Source organism: Gorilla gorilla, chromosome 13 (assembly GCF_029281585.2).
Source record: "Gorilla gorilla gorilla isolate KB3781 chromosome 13, NHGRI_mGorGor1-v2.1_pri, whole genome shotgun sequence".
NCBI lineage: Eukaryota > Metazoa > Chordata > Mammalia > Primates > Hominidae > Gorilla > Gorilla gorilla.
Genome location: NC_073237.2, coordinates 97,959,343 through 97,982,950, shown reverse-complemented (window position 1 = coordinate 97,982,950; position 23,608 = coordinate 97,959,343). Strand labels below are relative to the sequence as shown.

The 23,608-nt window shown below is 37.3% G+C and overlaps 1 protein-coding gene and 1 long non-coding RNA gene across 2 annotated transcripts in view; one reads left to right on the top strand and one right to left on the bottom strand.

Annotated features, from left to right (window-relative positions):
- Positions 1 to 23,608, top strand: part of GRIN3A (glutamate ionotropic receptor NMDA type subunit 3A) — a 179,848-nt gene that overhangs the window by 95,892 nt on the left and 60,348 nt on the right. Inside the window, exon 4 of the mRNA XM_004048377.5 lies at positions 18,742 to 18,887. Within this exon, the coding sequence (XP_004048425.4) occupies positions 18,742 to 18,887 (146 nt within the window). The remainder of the gene's footprint in view (positions 1 to 18,741; positions 18,888 to 23,608) is intronic.
- LOC115935860 (uncharacterized) overlaps positions 1 to 23,608 on the bottom strand; it is a 146,365-nt gene that overhangs the window by 93,855 nt on the left and 28,902 nt on the right. The gene's annotated exons all lie outside the window — the stretch shown is intronic.

Below are 23,608 nucleotides of genomic sequence, written 5' to 3'. Positions count from 1 at the left end.
GAATGAGTCAATAAAGAAATTAAAAAGGAAATTTAAAAATTCCTTGAGACTAACAAAAATGGAGACACAACACATCAAAACCTATGGGATTCAGCAAAAGCAGTTCTGAGAGGAAAGTTTACAGCAATAAACACACCAAAAAAGCAAGACTTCCAAATAATGCACCTCAACGAACTAGAAAAGCAAGAATAAACCAAACCCAAAATTAATAGAAGAAAAAATGATAAATATCAGAGCAGAAATAAATAAAATGGAGACTAAAATAAAATACAAAAGATCAACAAAATGAGTAGTTGGATTTTTGAAAAGGTAAACAAAATTGACAAACCTTTAGCTAAACTAAGAAAAAAGAAAGAAGATGCAAACAAATAAAACCAAAAACAAAAAAGGAGACATTACAACTGATACCACAGAACTACAAAGGATCAACAGAGACCGTTATTAACAACTATACTCCGGCAAATTGGAAAACCTAGAAGAAATTCCTGGAGGTATGCAACCTACCAAGATCAAATGATGAAGAAATAGAAAACCTGAACAGACTAATAATAAGTAACAAGACTGAAGCAGTAACAAAAAGTCTCCCATCAAAGAAAAGCCCAGGAGCTGACAATTTCACTGCGGAATTCAACCAAACTTTAGAAGAGCTAATACCAATTCTACTCAAACTATTTTGAAAAAATAGAAGAGAAGGAAATAACTCCAAACTCATTCTACAAATCAACAGCATCCTAGTACCAAAACCAGACAAAGACACAAAAAAAAGGCGAAAATTACAGGCCAATATTTCACTGATGAATATAGTTGCAAAACTCCTCAACAAAGTGCTAGCAAACCAAATTCAACAGCCCCTGAAAAAGATCATTCACCACGACCAAGTAGGATTAATCTCAAGGACAGAAGGATGGTTCAACACACACAACTCAGTAAATATGATACATCACATTAACAGAATCAAGAACAAAAAACATATGATCATTTCAAGAGATACTGAAAAAGCCTTCATAAAATTCAGCATCCCTTTATGATAAAACTCTCAACAAACTGGGTATAGCATGAACATGCCTTAAAACAACAAAAGCCGTATATGACAGACTCGCAGCTAGTATCATACTGAATGGGGAAAAACTGAAACCCCTTACTGTAAGATCTGGAACAAGATAGGGATGCACACTTTTACCACTTTTATTCAACATAGTACTGGAAGTCCTAGTAAGAGCAATTAGGCAAGAGAAAGAAATAAAAAGCATCCAAATTGGAAAGGAAAAAGTCAAATTATCCTTTTTCACAGATTTTTTTTTATATTTAGAAAGCCCTAAAGACTCTACAAAAAAACTGTTAGAGCTAATAAATTAATTTGGTAAAGTTGCAGGATACAAAAATTAGTAGCAGTTATATGTACCAAAAGTAAACAATCTAAAAACGAAATTGAGAAAGCAATCCCATGCGCAGTAGCTACCAAAAGAATAAAATAGGAATAAATTTAACCAAAGAAAGATCTCTAGAATGAAAACTATAAAACACTGATTAAAGAAATTGAAGAGGACAGAAAAAAAATGGAAAGATATCCTATGCTCATGGGTTGGAATAATTAATATTGTTAAAATGTTCGCACTACCCAAAGTGATCTACAAATTCAATAGAATCTCTATGAAAATACAAATGATATTCTTCAAAGAAATAGAGAAAACAATTCTAAAATTGTAATGTAACCCCAAAAGACTCCAAATAGCTAAAGCAATCCTAAGCAAAAAGAATAATACTGGCATCAGCACACTACCTGATTTCAAAATATACTACAAAGCTATAGTAAGTGGAAGCACAATACTGACATAAAAATGGACAAATAAACCTTGGGTAAACAGTGTATATTGTTTCAATGCATATTGAAGAGACAGTCTCTTCAATAATTGGTACTAGGAAAACTGGATCTCCATATGGAGAAGAATAAAACTAGACCCCCATCTCTCACGTTATACAAAAGTCAAATCCAAATGGTTTAAAGACTTATATATAAGACCTGAAACTATGAAACTACTAGAAAAAAACATTGGGAAATGCTTCAGGACATTGGTATTGGCAGATTTTTTGGGTAAGATCTCAAAAGCACAAGCAACGTGAGGAAAAATAAACAAACAGGACTACATTGAGCTAAAAGGTTTCTGTACCAAAAAAAATAAAAATAAATCAATATAGCAAAGAGGCAAAATGAGAGAAAATATTTGCAAACTATCCATTCAACAGGGAATTAATAACCAGGTTATAAAAGGATCTCAAACAATTCTGTAGCCAAAACAAAAGCAAATAATCTAATTTTAAAATGGGCAAATGATCCGAATATATATTTTTCAAAAGAAGACATAGAAATGGCCAACAGGTATATTAAAAAATGCTCATCATCACTAATCATAAGGGAAATGCAAATTGAAACCACAATGAGGTATCGTTTCACCCAGTTAAATGGCTTTTATAAAATATATATAATATATAACATATAATACATAACATTTAATATATATATTTTATATATATAATCTATATATATGCCATCAAGGATGCAGAGAAATTGGAATTCTAGTACACTCTTGGTAGGAATGTAAATTAGTACAGCCACTATGGAAAACATTATTGGGGCCTCTCAAAAAACTAGGAGTAGATCTAGCAATCCGCTGCTGATCCAGCAGTCATACCATAAGATCCAGCAATCCCACTGCTGGGTATATATCCAAAAGAAAGGAAATCAGTATATCAAAGAAATGTATCTGCATCTGCATGTTTCTTACAGTGCTATTCACAATAGCAAAGATATGTAATTACCTAAGTGTCTACCAACAAATGAGTGGATAAAGAAAATGTGGTATACACAATGGAACACTATACAGCCATAAAAAGAACTTGTCATTCGCAGCAAAACTGATGGAACTGGAGGTCATTAGTTTACGTAAAATAAGCCAAGCACAGAAAGACAAATATCACATGTTCTCACTCCCACATGGGAGTTAAAAAAATCGATTTCACGGAGACAGAGAGTAGAATGATCGTTACTAGAGGTTAGGAAGCATGGGGGGAGGGGTGATGAGGAAAGGTTGCTTAATAGGTACAGAAACACAGTTAGAAGAAATAAGTTACAGTGTTTGGTAGCACAGTAGGGTGACTGTAGTTAACAATAGTTTATATTATATTTCAAAACAGCTAGAAGAAAAAATTAGGAATGTTCATAACACAAAAAATGATAAACATTTGAGATGATTAATATCCTAATCATCCTGATTTGATCATTACACGTTGTATGCATGTCTCAAAATATTACGTGTACCCCATAAATATGTGCAATTATTTTCTATTAATAAAAAATAGAGGGAAAAGGGACATCTAAATAACAAGCTCTGCCCCAGAAAATGGGGGCATAGAGAAAGTGAGATGAACTCAAAAATACTCATGATGACCACTGAAAAATCAACAATGGCTACTTCTGAAGAAGGCAATAGATTTAGAGAGGAAAAAGAGATAATACATTTGTTTATGCTATAAAACTTCTGTTTGAGTTTTACAGTGAGAATGGAGTCACGTATTACTTGTTGGATTAAATAAATGAGTATGATTTTGAAGAATTTTTATGAAGTAGAACTAGTTAAGTTTTTCCATAATTTCCATTTCAACAGTTCAAACATTGATACAAATATTCAGGGTTATTTTCATTCCATTTTACCTTTACCACATACATATCTATGTATTCACACTGTGTTTTTTTTTTTTTTGAGTGACTAATGTAATTTCAAGGGGCCAGGAACTAAGTTCTGATCCCACCTTTTCAATAATCAAGTCTTTGATCTTGAACAAGTCCTAACATCATCAATTCCGGTTTCTTCATCTGTAAACCAAAGATTTTTAATTAAGGTGTAACATCACTTTAAGGCTAACATTCTATAATTCTAAGAAGAAATAGTCTACCTGGACATGAGCCAGTTTATCTGAAAATTATCGGAAAATGATGAAAAGAAAAATGAAGAGTTGATTTGGAGTTTAATAAGTAAACAAATTTAAAAATCAATTTTTATTCATTTAAAAAATGAAAATTGTATGCATTTAAGTTTTCTAACATGTTTTATATATGTGTACATTGTGAAGTGATTTTTAACTATTTACATATCTATAACCTTGTATAGTTACTTTTGTTTTGATATAGTAAGAACATTTAATAACTACTGTCTTACCAAATTTTACATATACCATATACTATTATTAACTACAGTCACCATAGTGTACATTAAATTCCCAGGACTTATTCATCTTATAACTGATGAATATCCCGCCATCCTCTCCACGGTCCCTGGCAACCACCATTCTACTCTGCTTCTACAAGTTTGAATTTTTTTTTGATTCCACATAGAAGTGGAATTATACAGTATTTGTTTTCATGTGTCTGGCTTATTTCATTTAACATAATGTCCTCTAAGTTCACTCGTGTTGTCATAAACAGCATTATTTCCTTCCGTGTTAGAGCTGAATAATATTCGTGTGTGTGTGTGTGTGTGTGTGTGTGTGTGTGTGTGTGTGTGTGTGTGTGTGAGAGAGAGAGAGAGAGAGAGACATTTAGGTTGCTTACATGATTTAGCTATTGTGAATAGTGCTGTAATAAACATGAAAGTAGAGATATTTCTTCAAGTTACTGATTTCAGTTCCTTTGAATATATACCCAGGAGTGGAAGTGATGGATCATATAGCATATGCTTGCCACCTAGATCCCTCGCATGTGGGGTTCACAATAGGGTTCATGCTCCTAAGAATCTAATGCTGCTGCTGATCTGACAGCAGGCAGAGCTTAGGCTATAATGTGAGTGATGGGGAGTGGCTGTAAATACAGATGAAGCTTCATTTGCTCACCCACCAGTCATCTCTTGCTGTGTGGCCAGTTCTTAACAGGCCATGGACCAGTTGGCCTACTGGCTGAGGATATGGCTTGGGTATATGGCTTGCAAATACTTTATCTCATTTCATAGGTTGCCCTTTCATTTTGTTGATTATTTACTTTGCTAGGCAGAAACTGTTTAGTTTGATGGAATCCCATTTGTTTAATTTTACTTTTGTTGCCTGTGCTTTTAGAGTCATATTCATAAAGTCATTGCCAACACCAATGTCAAGGATCTTTTCCTCTGTGTTTTCTGATAAGATTTTTATGTTTTCAGGTCTTACACTTAACTCTCTAATCTATTTTGAGTTGGTTTTAATGTATGCTGCCAGGTAAAGGGCAAATATTATTCATTTACATATGGATATTCAGTTTCTATAATATCATTTATTGAAGAGACTATCCTTTCATTATTGTGTATTCCTGGGACCTTCATTGAAGATTAGTTGACCATATATGCATGGATTTATTTTGGGGTTCTCTATTCTGTTCCATTGGTCAATGTGTTTGTTTTTATGCCAATACCATACTGTTTTGATTACTATAGCTTTATAGTATATTTTGAAATCAAGTATTATGATGCCTCTAGCTTTGCTCTTTTTTCTCAAGATTGCTTTGGTTATTTGGGTTCTGTTGCAATTACAAAATCATCAATTTTTTAGTTACTTTTTAAATGAATACTGGTGTAACAGATGATGATTATCAAACAATCAAATAGCTACCACTCAGTGTTACTTTTTTAAACCAATGAAATGCATTTAAGTGCAATTGTGTAAACTAACTAACATCATGAAGTTTTAGGTTCTAAGTCAACTTGTTTTTTTATTGCATTTCTTTTTTTTAAAATTTTATTGTTATTATACTTTAAGTTTTAGGGTACATGTGCACAATGTGCAGGTTTGTTACATATGTATACATGTGCCATGTTGGTATGCTGCACCCATTAACTCGTCATTTAGCATTAGGTATATCTCCTAATGCTATCCCTCCCCTCTCCCCCCACCCCACAACAGTCCCTGAAATGTGATGTTCCCCTTCCTGTGTCCGTGTGTTCTCATTGTTCAATTCCCACCAGTGAGTGAGAACATGCGGTGTTTGGTTTTTTGTCCTTGCGATAGTTTGCTGAGAATGATGGTTTCCAGTTTCATCCATGTCCCTACAAAGGACATGAACTCATCATTTTTTATGGCTGCATAGTATTCCATGGTGTATATGTGCCACATTTTCTTAATCCAGTCTATCGTTGTTGGACATTTGGGTTGGTTCCAAGTCTTTGCTATTGTGAATAGTGCTGCAATAAACATACATGTGCATATGTCTTTATAGCAGCATGATTTATAATCCTTTGGGTATATACCCAGTAATGGGATGGCTGGGTCAAATGGTATTTCTAGTTCTAGATCCCTGAGGAATCGCCAAACTGACTTCCACAATGGTTGAACTAGTTTACAGTCCCACCAACAATATAAAAGTATTCCTATTTCTCCACATCCTCTCCAGCACCAGTTGTTTCAACTTTTTATTTTTTTTCTTTTTCTATGCTTTAGGCATATTCATTCATCCAACGCTTAGTAAGAATTTACTGATACTATCTAGTCACCAGAGAGACAGTTCATAAAGCTGGTCTGCTCTTTCAGTTTTCACTTAGCCTATTTCTCCACATGAATTGTAAACTCCACATTTCATGTTTAGTCTGTGTATTAGCCTGTTTTCATACTGCTGATAAAGACATACCGAGACTGGAAAGAAAAAGAGGTTTAATGTACTTACAGTTCAACATGGCAGGAAAGGCCTCACACTCATGGTGGAAGGCAAGGAGGAGCAAGTCATGTCTTATGTGGATCGCAGCAGGCAGAGAAGGCGAGCCTGTGCAGGGAACCTCCTCTTTATAAAACCATCAGATCTCATGAGACTCATTCACTATCACAAGAACAGCAAGTGAAAGACCCACTCCCATGATTCAATTACCTCCCTTTGGGTCCCTCCCGCAACACATGGGAATTGTGGGAGTTACAACTTGAGATCTGCGTGGGGACACAGCCAAACCATATCAGTCTCTTTGCTGTGAGGATTACACAAGGTAGTGGAAACAGAACTAACATTCTGGTTATGTCAAATATATGTAAGCCATAGTTCCACTTCACTGTCTAATCTTGGCCAAATTGCTTAATCTCACTAATCCTCATTTATCTCAACTGCAAACTTTACAAATCATTCCATGTGTTTTTTGTTACTGATGCATGAAAATTTTCTCAAATTTGCAAAGAAAGAAGAAGGAAAGTGTCTTTTTTACTCAGCTGACTGCTGCCTTCAGATGCTTGGCTCACAAAGCAAAATGCTACTTTAGTTGTGCTGCTCTTGTGATTCATGTAGCAGAAGCAAATGTGCTGAACAGAAAAGAAAGATAAGCAAACACTAGATTAGTCATAAACTGGGAGATGGTCTCAAGTGCAAATGCTGGGTAGAAAGCTACAGGCTTTATACTATATACTATATAGTATATATAGCATATGTATACTGAAGGAGGCGGGGGAGAAGGGAGGCATCCACTATTCCTAAATGTAGTTATTCAGAATATATGCCTGAATCTTTGAGGGTTCCTCCATAATAATGGCTCACTCACTGATTCTCTGAGCATTCCAGAACAAAGACAAATTGACTATTTAGCCATGACAAACAAAATTATGAGATAACCCCAAGAGCTAGCCTAAGAGAAAAATAAAGCAAGAGGAAAGGATTTTTCTTTTCACTGTTATTCAGTAGTTTATCTTTCTGTTTGTCTGATGATTTGCTTTTAGGAGCCTGTGAGGCTGGTTTCCTGGGGTCTATGCTGTATAACTTCTTACCTTTAGGTTAAACCTTCTACTGATATTTTTGTACCCAGCCCATCTTGAATGAAGGCCAGATTGGACATGCTTTAATATTTAATCCTTCTGAGTTATCTAATTAAGTAAAAACTGGCATTTTAAAAGTTCCTATGCCATGAGGATTTGAGTAGCTGTGCCAAAAGGCTCACATCACTGGACTGGAGGTAAATTTATAGCTGTTTTTATTCATTTGCATTTCATCAGCGCAAAATTGCTGACTCTAGGTTTGGCAAGGACCTTACTGCCTGCTCAGTCTGCAGGGTATAGTACACTGCTGGTGATGGGCAATGAATCAAGAGAGAAGTTTGAGTTCCACAGTCCACAGGTCATTTTTCACCTTGAAGTTTGGCTGTATAGCAAGTCAATTATATAAACAAAAAGCCGGGGTTATTCTGATGCCATAGGCTTAAAGGCATCCTCCTTTTTTTTTTTTTTTTCTGTAAGAATCTCTATAGCATCAGTTCTGGCCTCAGCTGACCTAGTTCAGCCCCAGTCCTGACAATTACAGTGAAATCACATCTTAAGGTGAATAATGGATCTAAGGTAATTATATTATGATCATAATTACCTTTAAAAGTCTCATGTAAGACAGTATCGTACATGGTAGTTGGGTTCTAGAATCAGCTTGTAAGTATGCATAACAACTGACTCCAACAGCATAGGTTGAAGAGCCTGGAGAAAGTTATCTCATGTCTCTAAGCTTCATTTCACTCATGCATGAACTGGAGTTATTAACAGAGCCTACCTCGTAGGGCATAGGAAGGCTGAAACGAGATGACGAATGTGGAGGGCCAAGCACATAAACCAGCACAATCAATGATAGCTACTAGTATTAACAGATTGTTATGGGCTACTTAAACTCCTACAGTGGGTTGTTGGCTACATGTACAATGGCTGAACTCTTTCAATTAGCCATTTTGCAGATAAGGGAACTGAGTCTAACACCAAGCAATTAAGGGGATAGCTAGTAATGCCAAAAACTTGTTTACTGTGTACTATAGTAATCCAGGTCGTATACAATAGAACCAGCTCTGCCCAGTTTTGTCATTTACTGTTTCCATAAACTTATAGAAGTTGTTTAGCTATTCTAAGGATTTTAAAAGTTCATACATATAAACCATTCAACAGTGCCTGGCACATGGTGAGCTACATCATGATCATCATCACCATTATGGTTATTAATATCCCATGCTTTGTGTGGAAACACCAATAGTGTTGGCAGCACCAGTGGTGAAATAATTTGTCTTACACATAAGGGAGAAACAGACTTAACTCCACAAGATTACTTAACATGAAATAGGATTTGAAGGGGATTTTCAATAAGACAATTGGAAGAGCCTCAGTGAACTAAAAAGGATAGACTGCTCCAGATGAATAAAATGAGAAGACATGGAGGCCAGGGTCATAGAAGAGGCAAAACAAAATGACTTGCATGAAAAGAAAGGGAAAGAAAAGAAACAAAGAGATAGAACCTTTGCAGCAGAATAGCAATGATTCCTTTGTTGAAATTCTATAATTTGTTGGCTTGGTCTCCGTAGTATCTAAAAGTAGACAGACACTTCAGTTGGAGACCATGATGATAGGTTCTACACTTTCATTACAATAAATGAGACAGAAAAATACCGAGGTACATCCAGAGGCTCAGGAAATGAGTACTGCAGTGCTATTTCACAGATGTGGCTGAGCAAATATAATTCAGAAAACTATTCCTTAGAAAAGAAAATAAAGACTGGAAACTTATTTTATAAATAGTAGATGGGGTGCATGTTGAACATAGGATACCAGAGAGAAACAAGGAGCAATTATTTTTATTAGCCATATTCAGGTGGGGAGGGGACAGATTGTATTTAGCCCTGAGTTAGGATTTTTCAAGCTCACTCTTACATCACTTTTTGTGACCTGGAGCAAGTCCCTTCTTCACACTTATTATGGGCCTAAATCACCTTCCTGTCTAGATCAGGAGGTAGTACAGTATAATGTTTAGATACAAAGGCTCTGGAATTAGATTTGGTTCAGAACTCTCCTTTATGCCTATTTCCTGAGTTATCTGGGACACATTAGTTAAATTCAAGCCTCAGTTTCTCATGTGAAAGTTGGAGATTGTAACAAATATTGCTTACTTAGTATTGTTGTTAGAGGTTTAAATCATATAATTCACGTTAAGGTGTTAGCAAAATGCTTGAAATATGGGAAGTACTTAATAAATGGGAAATACTTAATAGATGGAAACTACCTGTATTGTTATCTATAAAAATAAAAGAATGGACTAAAAGATCTGTAACATCTTCTCCAGTTACTCATTGTTTTCTCTAGCCCATGCTCCATATTTTTACAGCCTCCCAACTTTGACATCTCTCTTCTAGTTTATGCCCTAGCTCCCACCTGTAAAGTGAGTGGAAAAAAGAAATGTTAAAATGTCCAGTGTTTTGGGAAGCCGAGGCGGGTGGATCACGAGGTCAGGAGATGGAGACCATCCTGGCTAACACGGTGAAACCCCGTCTCTACTGAAAATACAAAAAAATTAGCCGGGCGTGGTGGAGGGCGCCTGTAGCCCCATCTACTCGGGAGGCTGAGGCAGGAGAACGGTGTGAACCCAGGAGGCAGAGCTTGCAGTGAGCCGAGATGGCACCACTGCACTCCAGCCTGGGCGACAGAGCGAGATTCTGTCTCAAAAAAAGAAAAAATAAATGTCCAGTGTAGAAGCAGAAATGTGTATGAGGGAAGAAGGAACAGGTCTCAGTCCTCCTACAGCCACCACTAAGATTGCTAGAAGTTGAATGTAAATGTTTGAACCCCCAAGGGCACATAAGGAATGTCTTGTTTTAGAAAATTTAGCCGATATATTTAGCTTGTTTTTTCACCTTTTATGAATGAATAGGACACAGAAGCCATCCGAGTGTGACTTGTGAATGAAATAATATGCATGGATGCATTTTGTAAACAGCACTTTCGAATGGTGCTGTTGTTGCTGCCGTTGCTATAACTGTGATAAGCATATTGTTTATAAACCCAAAGGTTACGCGCTATTTGTCTTTTAATTCTATAAACTGGCACTAGTTTTTTGGATTAAATTATCATTAGGTTTGAGTAATGCCTATCTTATCTACAGCTTCTCTAAGAAGAGAAAGCTTTCCTGGATGCAGTTATATATTAGAGAAAAATTTTAAATAATATACTCGAGATAACAATATATACTAGAGGTAAGTAAACTAGAGATTAATAGTGCAAGTTCTCAGGTTTCTGGATTCATGTCCTTGATCTGCCACATTCCAGTTTTGTGGCCTTGAGCAAGTTGCTTAATAGCTCCAAGTTTCAGTTCCTCCATTTTTAAAAAGGGGAAAACAACTGTATGTACCACAAAGGATGCCGTGAGCATTCAACAAAGCAATGAATTTAAGATCGTGGCACAGTGCCTGGAATGAAGGAGGCACCCAATAAAGATTAGCTATTATCATTATTAAAATAATAGAAGACATAATATAGAGAAAATAAATATCTCCACTTTAATGATATGGCAGATACACAAAGTCTGGGCGAAAAGGATGTGGAATGGAGGAAAGTGGCAAAGAAGAAGTTGGAATGAACAAAACTCAGCTAAAGTGAGTGCGGTGGCTCACGCCTGTAATCCCAACATTTTGGGAGGCCGAAGCAGGCAGATCATTTGAGGTCAGGAGTTCGAGACCAGCCTGGCCAACATGGTGAAACCTCTTCTCTTCTAAAAACACACACACACGCAAAAATAGCTGGGCATGGTAGTGCATGCCTATAATCCCAGCTACTTGGGAGGCTGGGACATGATAATCGCTTGAATCCAGGAGACGGAGGTTGCACTGAGCTGAGATCGTGCACTCCAGCCTGGGCGACAGAGTGAGACTCCATCTCAAAAATAAATAAACAAACAAATAAATAAAGTGAGTAGGTGGGCCACTGGCCAATTTTTATAACCTCAGCCTTACGGGGTCTGCTCCAAAAGCATCTGTCCCTGGGATAGAATCTAAAATCAGTCCAAATGTCATACTGTTGCTTCAGTTTGAAATGTTGTGACCAGAGTCTTCCTATTTCTAGTCCTAAAAAGAAGCAAAGAGCTGCAGCAGTCAAGACCTCCAGTAGGGAGACTGATACTCCAATGCAGCTAGAAATAAGGTGTGTCATCACACTACAGCCTAAATCTGGACAGTGCCAGGAAGCCTGCTGAGATTTATTAAACCTTACCTCTGTTTATTTACCTGCAAAGATGACTCTTTCTAAGTGACCATTAGGATTTTAGAATAGAGAGAAAAATTTGAAATATGGGAGTCAAGAAGCTAGTTAGATTCAAATTGTCTATATCAGGGGACAGCAAACATTTCCTGTTTGGGCCAGGTGGTAAAGATTTTAGGCTTTGTGGGCCATATGGCTTCTTTTGTACTTACTCACCTCTACTGTTGTAGTGCAAAAACAGCCATAGACAATACATAAATGAATGGGCATGGCTGTGTTCCCATAAAACTTGATTGACAAAAACTGGTAGCAGGCTAGATTTGGCCCATAGACCATAACTTGCTGACCCCTAGTCCCTACAAGAGACTTGATGCAATGACTCAAGTTGTCAGAAGAACCTGAGCTAAGGCTCATATAAATCAAACATGATGTTGAAGAATGTTGTTGACTAGAGATTAGCTGACCTAACGTAGACGGCTTCAGAAAGAAGAAGGGAGAGGCAGCAAACTGCTTAAATTTAAATGGAGGAAGCAGCTTCTGTGGAAGAAAATAGGAATAACACGAAAAAGAACTGCAGCATAAGATGTACTTAGTAATTCACATTAGAAAAAATACAGGGTGGACCTCAGCAACATTCTTTTTGGCATTGTTTTTCTGTATTCTAATATTCAGAGCATGAGTAATAACTAGGGTAAACATACATACTTGTTTTCCAGGATAGTCCAAGTGTGTCTTTTGTCCTTGTGTGATCATCAATAGTGTCCCCCTTTTAGAGAACTGTCCCAGTTTGCACTATAAATTGTATGATCACAACTATAATAAATTGATTCTGAAGTTGCAGCACAAATAGGTATATATTAATTGGTATTTATTAGTTGGATTTTCACAAGACTTGGACAATAATACAAGTCTATAAATGCAGAATGTAGTGCTAGATAAGGGTATGTTAAGAACTTCAAGTCAGGGTTGGTTTTAAATCCAACTTTATCACTTTCTGATCATCTTAGACAAGGTGTTTAATCTCCCCGAATCACAGCTCCTCATATGTAATAATAAATAATAAAAGTAGCAATCTCATTAGATATGAATTTATTAGCATATAATAAATATTATAAAATATTAGCTGTTATTTTATTATTATTATATATTCAGATAGAATCAATTGGTTGTGTGGAGACAAAACTCACCTTTCATTTACCGAAGATATGCCTCAAAAGGAGTAATTTTCTTTTTTTTTTTTTTTTTTTGAGACGGAGTCTCACTCTGTCACCCAGGCTGGAGTGCAGTGGCGCGATCTCGGCTCACTGCAAGCTCTGCCTCCCGGGTTCACGCCATTCCCCTGCCTCAGCCTCCCGAATACCTGGGACTACAGGCACCCGCCACCATTCCCGACTAACTTTTTGTATTTTTAGTAGAGACAGGGTTTCACCGTGTTAGCCAGGATGGTCTCGATCTCCTGACCTCACGATCCACCCGCCTCGGCCTCCCAAAGTGCTGGGATTACAGGCGTAAGCCGCCATGCCCAGCCAGGAGGAGTAATTTTCTTGTCACTGGAGACGATCAAGCAGAGACGTAACAGCGTAACAGGCACTTCATAGGAATATTATAAGTAAAATCTTGCTACTCAAAGCCTGGTCCATAAACCATGACATTTGCATCAGTTAGCAGTTTGTTGGTGCAGAATCTTAAGCTTCCACCTAGACCTACTGAATTGGAATCTACATTTTGAAGAAACCTTAGTCAGTACATTTAACCTTGCTATAAAGCAGCAGTCCCCAACCTTTTTGGCACCAGGGACCGATTTTGTGGACAATTTTTTCATGGATGGGTTGGGGGTGGGTGGTAATGGTTTGGAGATAATCCAAGTATATTACATTTATCATTAGATTCTCGTAAGGGATGTGCAACCTAGATCTCTCACATTTGCAGTTCACAATAGGGTTCATGCTCCTATGAGAATCTCATGCCGCTGCTGACCTGACAGGAGGCAGAGCTCAGGCCATAATGCTCACTTGCCCATGGCTGTGTCACCTGGTTCCACCGGACCACGGACCATTACCTGTCCATGACCCAGGGGTTTGGGACCCCTGCTAATCGTCCACTGATGACTCAGACATTAGTGGATGACTAGACTTACAAAGCCCCTTCCATCCCTGAGACCACTTGATACTATAGCATCCACAGGTTATAAGTGGATAAAGTAATGCAGTGGAAGGGAGCTGTGAATTCAATACATACTATATCCTATTCCACTAGGCAAGTGAGGAATAGCCCTTTCCACCCAACTCCAAAGAACATAATACCAGGTCCAGTGACTACATTTCACTGATGAATTAAGTACTAATCTCAGATAGGTACAGATGAAGACCTTAAGTGAGTATACTCAGTACTGGGTTTATTTTTTAATCTGCAACATTACATCTACCTTGGATATAGCAACTTGATTATTTCCCGAGTTCGCCTCATTTTGTTTTGAGCCATTTCTCTGCTTTCTCAGAGAAAGTTCCTTGAAGGAACTTTCCATTCTCAGAACCTCAGAACCTTTGCCTTCACAGAGCCAATAAGACAGATATGGGAGCTGATGAGCAAATACAGCAGAAAGTCATGCAAAGGAAAAACACAAAGAGACAGTCCTCCACCAGAATTCTGAGCCTGGGTCTGCTGGTTCCCTGATTCCTTCCATGCTTTGGAAAGGAACGATGTGCTGGTGCATTCAGAAAAGAAAATGAGACCCAGAAAAGCAGGATTTCCCTAAAAATCCTGGTCATAGACCATAAAAGTATTATCACAACATAATGTAAAGAATGTATTTCTGGAAGGAATTCTGTTTCTATATGAGAGAAAGGTATTTTAATTAATGATTCTACAGCCCTTTTACCTTAAAGAGAGGGTTTGTTTAGAAAGCTTGAGTTGTAAGCTACACTGTTAGCTTAGTTTGTGCTAAGTGAGATGACAAAGCTGTCACCTTCCTCTAAGTTCAAAGAACAGTTATCAATTAATTACTCATCAAGTATTTTCTTGAGCAACTACAAAATGAAAGGCATTAGAAATACAAGGATAAATTAAAATTAACATGATTCTTGTTTACATGGAGCTTCCAGTTAGTGAAGAAACTGAGAGTCCAGACGCTAATCACATGATTACATAATTAAATTTAAAACTGCAACTGTGATAGATTCTACAAAAGATAGGTATATGTACTGTAAGGGCTTACAAAAAAAGAATCTGGCCTACACAATAAGTTAGGGAAGTAATTACTGAACTGAGAGCAGAAGAATGCATATAAGTTAAATGGATAAAGCAGGATAGAAAAATAGACTAGATAAAATGAATTAATTTGACAAACAGATATAGACTACCTGCAAGGTGCCAAAGGTCATGATAGGTAACTGTATTACACAAACAAATGAAAGTTGGTCTGCAAGTTACAGAAAATAGGACGGGCTGAAGCTTGTTAATTCCTAGTTGTGAGAAGTTGGTGTTACTTTAACTATCCAAGCCTCAGTGTTTTAATCTGCAAAATAAGAAAATAACATCTATCTTGTAAGATTATTGTGAAAATTTTAAAAGCCCTTAACTTACTCTCTGGCAGACAAGTAGCAAATTTTGTAATGACCAGACAGAGGGAGTCAGTATGATATAGTATCAGAAGCAATGTTACACAGTTGTCAAAAGCTGAATGTCTTTGATCAGGCTGAATTCCAATCCCAGGTACAATTACTAGCTCTGTGACCTTGGACAAATGACACACTTTCTAATCTTCAGTTTCTTTATGTAAAAAGATGATAGACATGTCTACCTCACATTTCTTGGTAGGATCAAAGGAGATAATGCACGGAAAGGTCAAAGATTACTTAAATAAATATTTGCCTACATATTTTATATGTACAAACTACTATATCAGCACAGATAAATAAGTAGTTATGTTTTTCTATTGTTGTTGTTTTGGGTAGGAGGGTGAAGCTAGACAAGACCAAAGGCTTCACATAGAAAATTTTCACCTAGGTCTTTGCCTACATATTTTATATGTACAAGATACTATATCAGCACAGATAAATAAGTAGTTTTTTATTGTTGTTGTTCTGGGTAGGAGGGTGAAGCTACACAAGACAAAAGACTTTACATAGAAAAATTTGACCTAGGTCTTGAAAAATTAATAGATGTTGGACAGACAATGCTGATAAATGTGCCTTGTGCAAGCCATACGACTGCAATTTGCTACTATGAGAACAGCCCCGGGGGTTCAAGGCATAAGGATAATATTTTTAAAAGGCTGGTGAGTTCCTCCTAATAAACATCATCACTTCAGTTGTTGTCATGAGCTAGAATGCAAGATGATGTAGTAGATAATAGCATATGCTTTGAAATAAGATAGACATGGGTTCTGAGCCAGTCCCTGCTACTTACAACTGCATGACCTTATGCCCATTACTTCACTTCTCTGAGCTTCAATTTACTCATCCCTAAGAGGAAGTAACAACAGTGCCCTCTTCATGAAGCTATTATGAGGATTCAGCACGATAATGTATGTAAAGCTCTAAGTATCTTGTTTGGCGCACAATAAGTGTTCAATAAATGTTAAATATTGTTATTATTGTTGATGTGGCATTAAGGTTATGCTGGCATAAAACATTAGAATTTGTTCAGTGCATGGAACAATTACATTAAACTCAGAGTAAGCTATATTACTTACTTAACAGTGGAATACCAAAGAAATACAATGAACAACAGGTTTTAAGAGTTCCTATATGGCAGTGGTTGCAGGTATTTATCTTTGTCACCCTAGTAACTTTGAGAGCTCTACAGAGTAGGCCTTCAATAAGTGTTGAATAAATGAATGATTTTGCTGATTTTAAAATATTTTTTCTACTTATAAACATGGTAAGTGTTTCTGCAGATAATCTGTAAATAAAAAATACATCTGTAAATTCAACACCAATGTGTTTTCTTCCAAGGTGTGTGTGCATGTGCGTATGTGTGTGTGTGTATAATATATATGGGAAATCATGGCATTTAAATAAATGTATACATATTTAGTTTTGATCATGCCATATGAAAGCTTTTTTCCACTTGTCATATGAGCATTTGCCTTGTTTTATGAAACATACTTTACAAACATGATTTATATGTTGCATTACACTCTATAAGAATATGCCATATAATTTATTTAACTATTACCGTATTGTTACACCTTTACTGTGTGTCAAAACTAATTCATCTTCAAATATATGTTATTTGTCACACCATATTCAGTGAGTTCTTAATCATTTTTAGGGTAAACAACTTAAAAACCTAATTATTAAAAAAATACTCTGTATTATCTCCCTCCTAGATGAAAATTACAAACACATTTACAAAAACTATTGCCTACTATTTCAGGAGGTTTATAAACTCCATGAAGCCCATCCATAGATTTCTGTCCCCAGGGATTCACTTCAGAACTAATTATATAAAATGTTAATATCAAGCAAAACAAAAATGTGCAAAAACTTGACTATAATTATTGTGGAGATGTATAATCTCTAAAATATTGCTGACTACAGTAATGTGGCCCAATCCCAGTTCATTCTTATTTTTTAAATAGTGCTTTAGATTACACATTAATGCTTCTCTACAACTTTCATTGAATAGTAGTGTTTCGTGTGATATATCTTTATTCTCTTTAGTGACAGAAAGTCTCTGCAGGACTCCCAGTGCACAGTCTTTTCTCGCGGTGACATGGTTTGGCTGAGTCCCCATCCAAATATCATCTTTAACTGTAGTTCCCATAATTCCCATGTGTTGTGGGAGGGACCCGGTGAAGATAATTGAATCATGGGGTGGTTACCCTCATGATTTAGGTTACCTGTTCTAGTGACAGTGAGTGAGTTCTCATGAGATCTGATGATTTTCTAAGGAGCTTCCCCCTTCACTCGGCACTCATTCTCTCTCCTGCTGCCCTGTGAAAAGGTGCCTTCTGCCGTGATTTTAAGTTTCCTGAGGCCTCCCCAGCCATGCAGAACTGAGTCAATTAAACCTCTTTTCTTTATAAATTACCCAGTCTCAGGTATTTTTTCATAGCAGTGTGAGAACATGACTAATACACGCGGTGAGGTCCTGCATCCTGGAAACCTATGAAATTATTAGGTCTACTCCTGCCAACCACCACCCTCTCTGTCGCTCCAAGTTATCTTAAATACCATTCCATTTGAGCAAATACACAGCATGACTCAGCATTGGATAATAGTTATTTGAAGGAAAGAGAACATTTTATGAAAACACTAAAAATAAATTCAAGAAACAAAATGTAATATAGCCTAAAGGTGGCTAAACACAAAAGTGATGTAGTCACAGCATTAGGGCAGGTTTATTGTAATCTCAGGATGCAAGGTTTTAACTTGGCCTTTATGTGATTCTAACCAAGGAGTATCATAATCTTTATTATGAACGTACACTTTGTCTGATATGCAGTTTACAATAATGAGACTAATTCTACATGCCAATTTGCATGGCTTCTAAAGAATTCTAATAGGTTCCAATATAAAGCAAAAAAAATTGTCTTGTATTTTTTGTTTGTCGTTTCTATCTGTTTGCTTCTAAAGATAGAACAATTTCTGATGTAAAAAGCATGTAGCCGTGTCTGCACATTTCTATGTATATGTTTCTGCCTGTGGGGGTTAGAAAAGTTCTGAATTATTATTAAGTTTCAAAGAATTATGAAAAAAATGTTAAAAAACACTTCTAAGAATAATTTTTATTTAAGCCATTTCTTTTTCTCCTTCATAGTTACATCATCCTTCCCAAGGATTCCGCTTTGGAACTGTCCGAGAAAGCAGTGCTGAAGATTATGTGAAACAAAGTTTCCCAGAGATGCATGAATATATGAGAAGGTACAATGTTCCAGCCACCCCTGATGGAGTGGAGTATCTGAAGTGAGTGTCAACCTCTTGGATCCAAAGAAAAATTCTCACTGAAGAGAAGTAATTTAGCTATTGACGCAGTGTATGTTAGTTTCTGAAAATGACAGATGAATATACCCACGTTGTGTTAAGTAATACTTTACACTGTGTGAGATCCCAGGAGATGGTGTGAAATAGTGTGTACTTAATTATGTGACCTAGATTACTTGTGACCTGCATAGTCTCAAGTTGGTAGTAGCTTTGTTCAAAGAGTCAGTGGGGCCATTAGCATAGCAGATGGTGGAGGAAGTAAATATTGGCTTTACATCACTTGAGAAAACAATGGTGCTGAAATAGTCAAACACACAGGGAATATGGCCAGAGGATAAAGTGTCCCAAGGCAACGTTTTCCTTCCCAGTGAATATATCTCTAAACCCACGGAATGCCTCCTCTTGCCATGAGGAAATGGAATTTATCTTAGAGATTTCCTGTAGAAAGGAAATAAGATACAAGACAATGATTCCCATGCCTGCATTCTTCTCATCAGAATTTATGAGAAGCAATCATGAGAAATCACACTGCCATGGCAGATTATCAGAGCCTGTAATTCAATGAAGTTGAATACAAAGGCAGACGGTGCAGTGATGGGTCTGTTCTGTCTAGTCTTCCTGAGAAAAGGGAAAGAATGGTTCCTGAAAAACAGGAAGACATGAGGGTGAGCAGTCCTCTCCCTCCTGCTCGATGGAATCAAGATAATAACAGACATCCACACCTCCAATTCCTAGAATTGTGCAGCATCAGGAAACTGGTTTCTCCATGGTCAGCATCAATAATCTCCCCAATGGACAGCAGGACCTGCCACCTCAAATTCTTTTTTAAGAAAGAATAGAAATAAATAAATAATTTCATGGAACATAAGGGTTTTGTCTTTCTCAACAACTTTAGAAACATGCCACTTAAAAAATTTTATGGACTTTTAACTATAGCTTAGAGAAAAAGCCTTGTTCTCTCATATTTGCAAAATTATATATGATGTGTAAGTATTATGAAATGCCACTTTTAATTTTGCAAGAACATCAACACATTACAGTCTCTCTCTGACATGAAGTTTAGAGTCCCTTTGCCTCCCAGATGTTCTTATGTATTCTCTTCTTCAGGCGAATTTATGGTTGAGAGAAAGAATAAGATGTCAGGGTAGCAATGGCTTCCAGCTCAATAGAAATAGCAGACAAACTAGGCTCTGCTGACAGTGTGAAAAAGGATGAGATGAGCTACTCCTGCAGTCCCCAGCAGTTCCACTCCACTCAGGGCATTCACGTATCTCAGGAGCTTTACCTGAGAAGGCCCACATGCCCAGCACTGGCTCTGCCCTAGCTTGAAGAGAAGCAATCTTCAGGAAAGCAGCCACAGATGAAGACCCAAAACAAGTCCATTTTCCTTGGTAATACAACTAGTGAGTGGCAGAGTCAGGACTAGGACCAGGTCTCTGGAATCCAACCACTGCTTCAGACTAGTCTAGGAACCATGATGAAAGAGTAGGCACTTGATATTTGCAGAATAGTCCATGTTCCAGCAACATCTATGTTCCAGTTGGTATCTGAAAGCTAGTTAGAAATGCAGCAACTCCAGCCTCATCCCAAACTTACTGCATCAGAATCTTCATTTTAACAAGCTCCCCAAGCAATTCACTGATTGAGGTGAAATTGGAATCTAGGCAGAGCTTATCATTAATGCCCTCTCACCACTTCTCTCTGGGCCTTAATTCTCCACTTTCAGCCTACTCATTTCCTGTGCCCTCAGCCACCACTTCCCACAACCACAGTCTTCATGTTACCTCCCTGGCATCCCAGAGCTCTGACCTACAAGGCACAACCCCTAGCATTGCCTGTGCAAGGAACTTTTCTACATATTGAACCTGTCCTTTCCCTCTCCCATCAAAATTCTCCTGGACTTAATTCTGCTCTCTCAGGGCCCTGCTTTCTCATTAACAGTTTTCCAAAAAAAATAACTCCTACTAAAACGCTTATTCCTTTTATTATGTTAATATGTGACTGGTTTTCTTGTGATGTGTGATATGTATTTTTAAATAATGCTTAAGAAAAGACAGGGCATGATTCTATAATAGAAATAACCACTGGGGGCCCTGTGAACCACAACAGTGATTCAGCCAATCTAGAAGCCACTTGTAACTGGATCCCACTTGGCCATTTCCTCACCAGTGACTCAGGGTCCCATGGGAGTCTGAGAGCTGACTGCTTTTCGCCTTTTCACGTAATTGAAATTTATCATAGCTATCTGCACTTTGCAGTCCAAAATCAAGAGTAGTTATTTAAGGAAGGATCCCAGAGACATTAGGCTTTATGAATTACTGGTTTTAAAAAACTGAAATGAACCTCATCTTTTTTATTGTCATATTGCTACCACAAATATTTGTGGAATATTGGCAAGTGATAACTTGTTGCTACGTAGCTGTCAAGGTACATTATGGTACTGTGGCAGTCGAACTTTGATTGGAGAAACAGCTTTCAGCTCAATTTTTATTTTATTGCCAGGATTCCATTAAGATTCCTTATCAAATCCTAGGAGACAATCCACATCCCCAACACTTTCTAAAGCTTTCCATTACTGTAGAGCTGGGAGATGCTTCATTTTGGTTAAAGTTAAATTTGGGCCTCATTGTAACTTAAATCTGATACCCCTTTGAAAAGGGGATGCATTTTAAATTGGTTATTTCACTTATTTGAAGAGTAGGATAAGAAAGCAATGGTCATTGGTACCAAAAAGGGAAGCTGACCTGCCAACTATGTGTCTATACATGACCCAGACAAAGCCATTCGTGTAAGGATGTGTTTCCTGCCCTGATGAATCTTCTGGGTGTCTAGGGATATCTTTCTCTTTTTGATTTTCTATGAATTCTAGTCATATTCTCCTCTGTTTAGAAGCCACACTGTGTTAAATTAGAACAGCCTCACCACTGGATCTAAGAGAGGAAGGACTGAGCCCAGAAGGGATAGAAAAGAGTTATTCTTTTTGCAAAGCTGTTTGGACAACTCTAAGGGTAGAAAATCCTTTCTTTTTTTCAAATTAATAAATATTTTTATTTTTAAAAAATAAATACCTACACCTACACAATAAAAAGGAACTGAGGTAGTCATCGCATGAGATAGAAAGAAGTGTAATACAGAGTTCTGGTTCTCAAGAAATGTACACTTTAACTGGGGAGATAATATAGTGCACAAAATGGTTGCTTTTCTGGCCTTCACAGAATCCATTCCCTCTTTTTGGTCACAGCATCCTGCATTTCTTCATCCCTCTTCTACTCTCACTGATTTATATGAGGTGAACCCCACCCCTGGCTCCAGGTGACACCACCTAGCCAATAAGAATGACAGTCCAGACTTTTTAATGATTGCCATTCTAACTGGTGTGAGATGGTATCTCATTGTGGTCTTGATTTGCACTACTAGTCCAACCATTGTGGAAGTCAGTTTGGCGATTCCTCAGGGATCTAGAACTAGAAATACCATTTGACCCAGCCATCCCATTACTGGGTATATACCCAAAGGACTATAAATCATGCTGCTATAAAGACACATGCACATGTATGTTTATTGCAGCACTATTCACAATAGCAAAGACTTGGAACCAACCCAAATGTCCAACAACGATAGACTGGATTAAGAAAATATGGCACATATACACCATGGAATACTATGCAGCCATGAAAAATGATGAATTCATGTCCTTTGTAGGGACATGGATGAAATTGGAAACCATCATTCTCAGTAAACTATTGCAAGGACAAAAAACCAAACACCACATGTTCTCACTCATAGGTGGGAACTGAACAATGAGAACACATGGACACAGGAAGGGGAACATCACACTCTGGGGACTATTGTGGGGTGGGGTGAGGGGGGAGGGATAGCATTAGGAGATATACCTAATGCTAAATGATGAGTTAATGGGCGCAGCACACCAGCATGGCACATGTATACATATGTAACTAACCTGCACATTGTGCACATGTACCCTAAAACTTAAAGTATAATAATAATAAAATAAAAAAATTAAAAAATTTTAAAAAAAGGAATGATAGTCCATTTCCATGGTAACAATATCCAGGGATGGGCTCAGGACATAGTCACAATAAAAGCAAATTAGACTAAGAGCTTTTCTGAAACTGTTCCTGATAGAAAATCCTTTCTTAAATGGATGTATGTCTTTCACCTTTCCAAAAAGAATTGGAAGTGGCTGAAAACAAAGAAATCGTTGCATGTATTTTAGACAGTTATTTCCTTTTAAAACTTCTCCTTCCTTGCCCTCTTTGTAGGTGGAAGCTCAGCCTATGCTGAGACTCACCCTTCATCTGAACCTAGTCCCTACACTTACTAGCTGTGTAACCTGGTTTAAGTTACTTCAATCCTCTGAGCCTCAATTTCCTCATCTGTTATATCACAGTCATTCTGAGTGATAAAAGGTATAGAGAACAATGAATGCAATGCCTAACAACAAGAAGTCCCTCTAACAGTGTAATAAGAATAAACGTTCTCTATGCGCTTCCTATTCAATTCAGAGTGGCTCTGGCTTTACTGTTGGATTTAGAAGTAATTAAAGGAGCTGGTAGATAAACCCATTGGAAAGATGTCATGCTCTCTTATAAGAGTGCCTGTCTCCCCTGATCTGTAGTCTAGAGGTCAGTGAGAAGCCAAGACAGCTAAGTCAGCACCTAGGTAGCTTGTGTGGCCCTTAG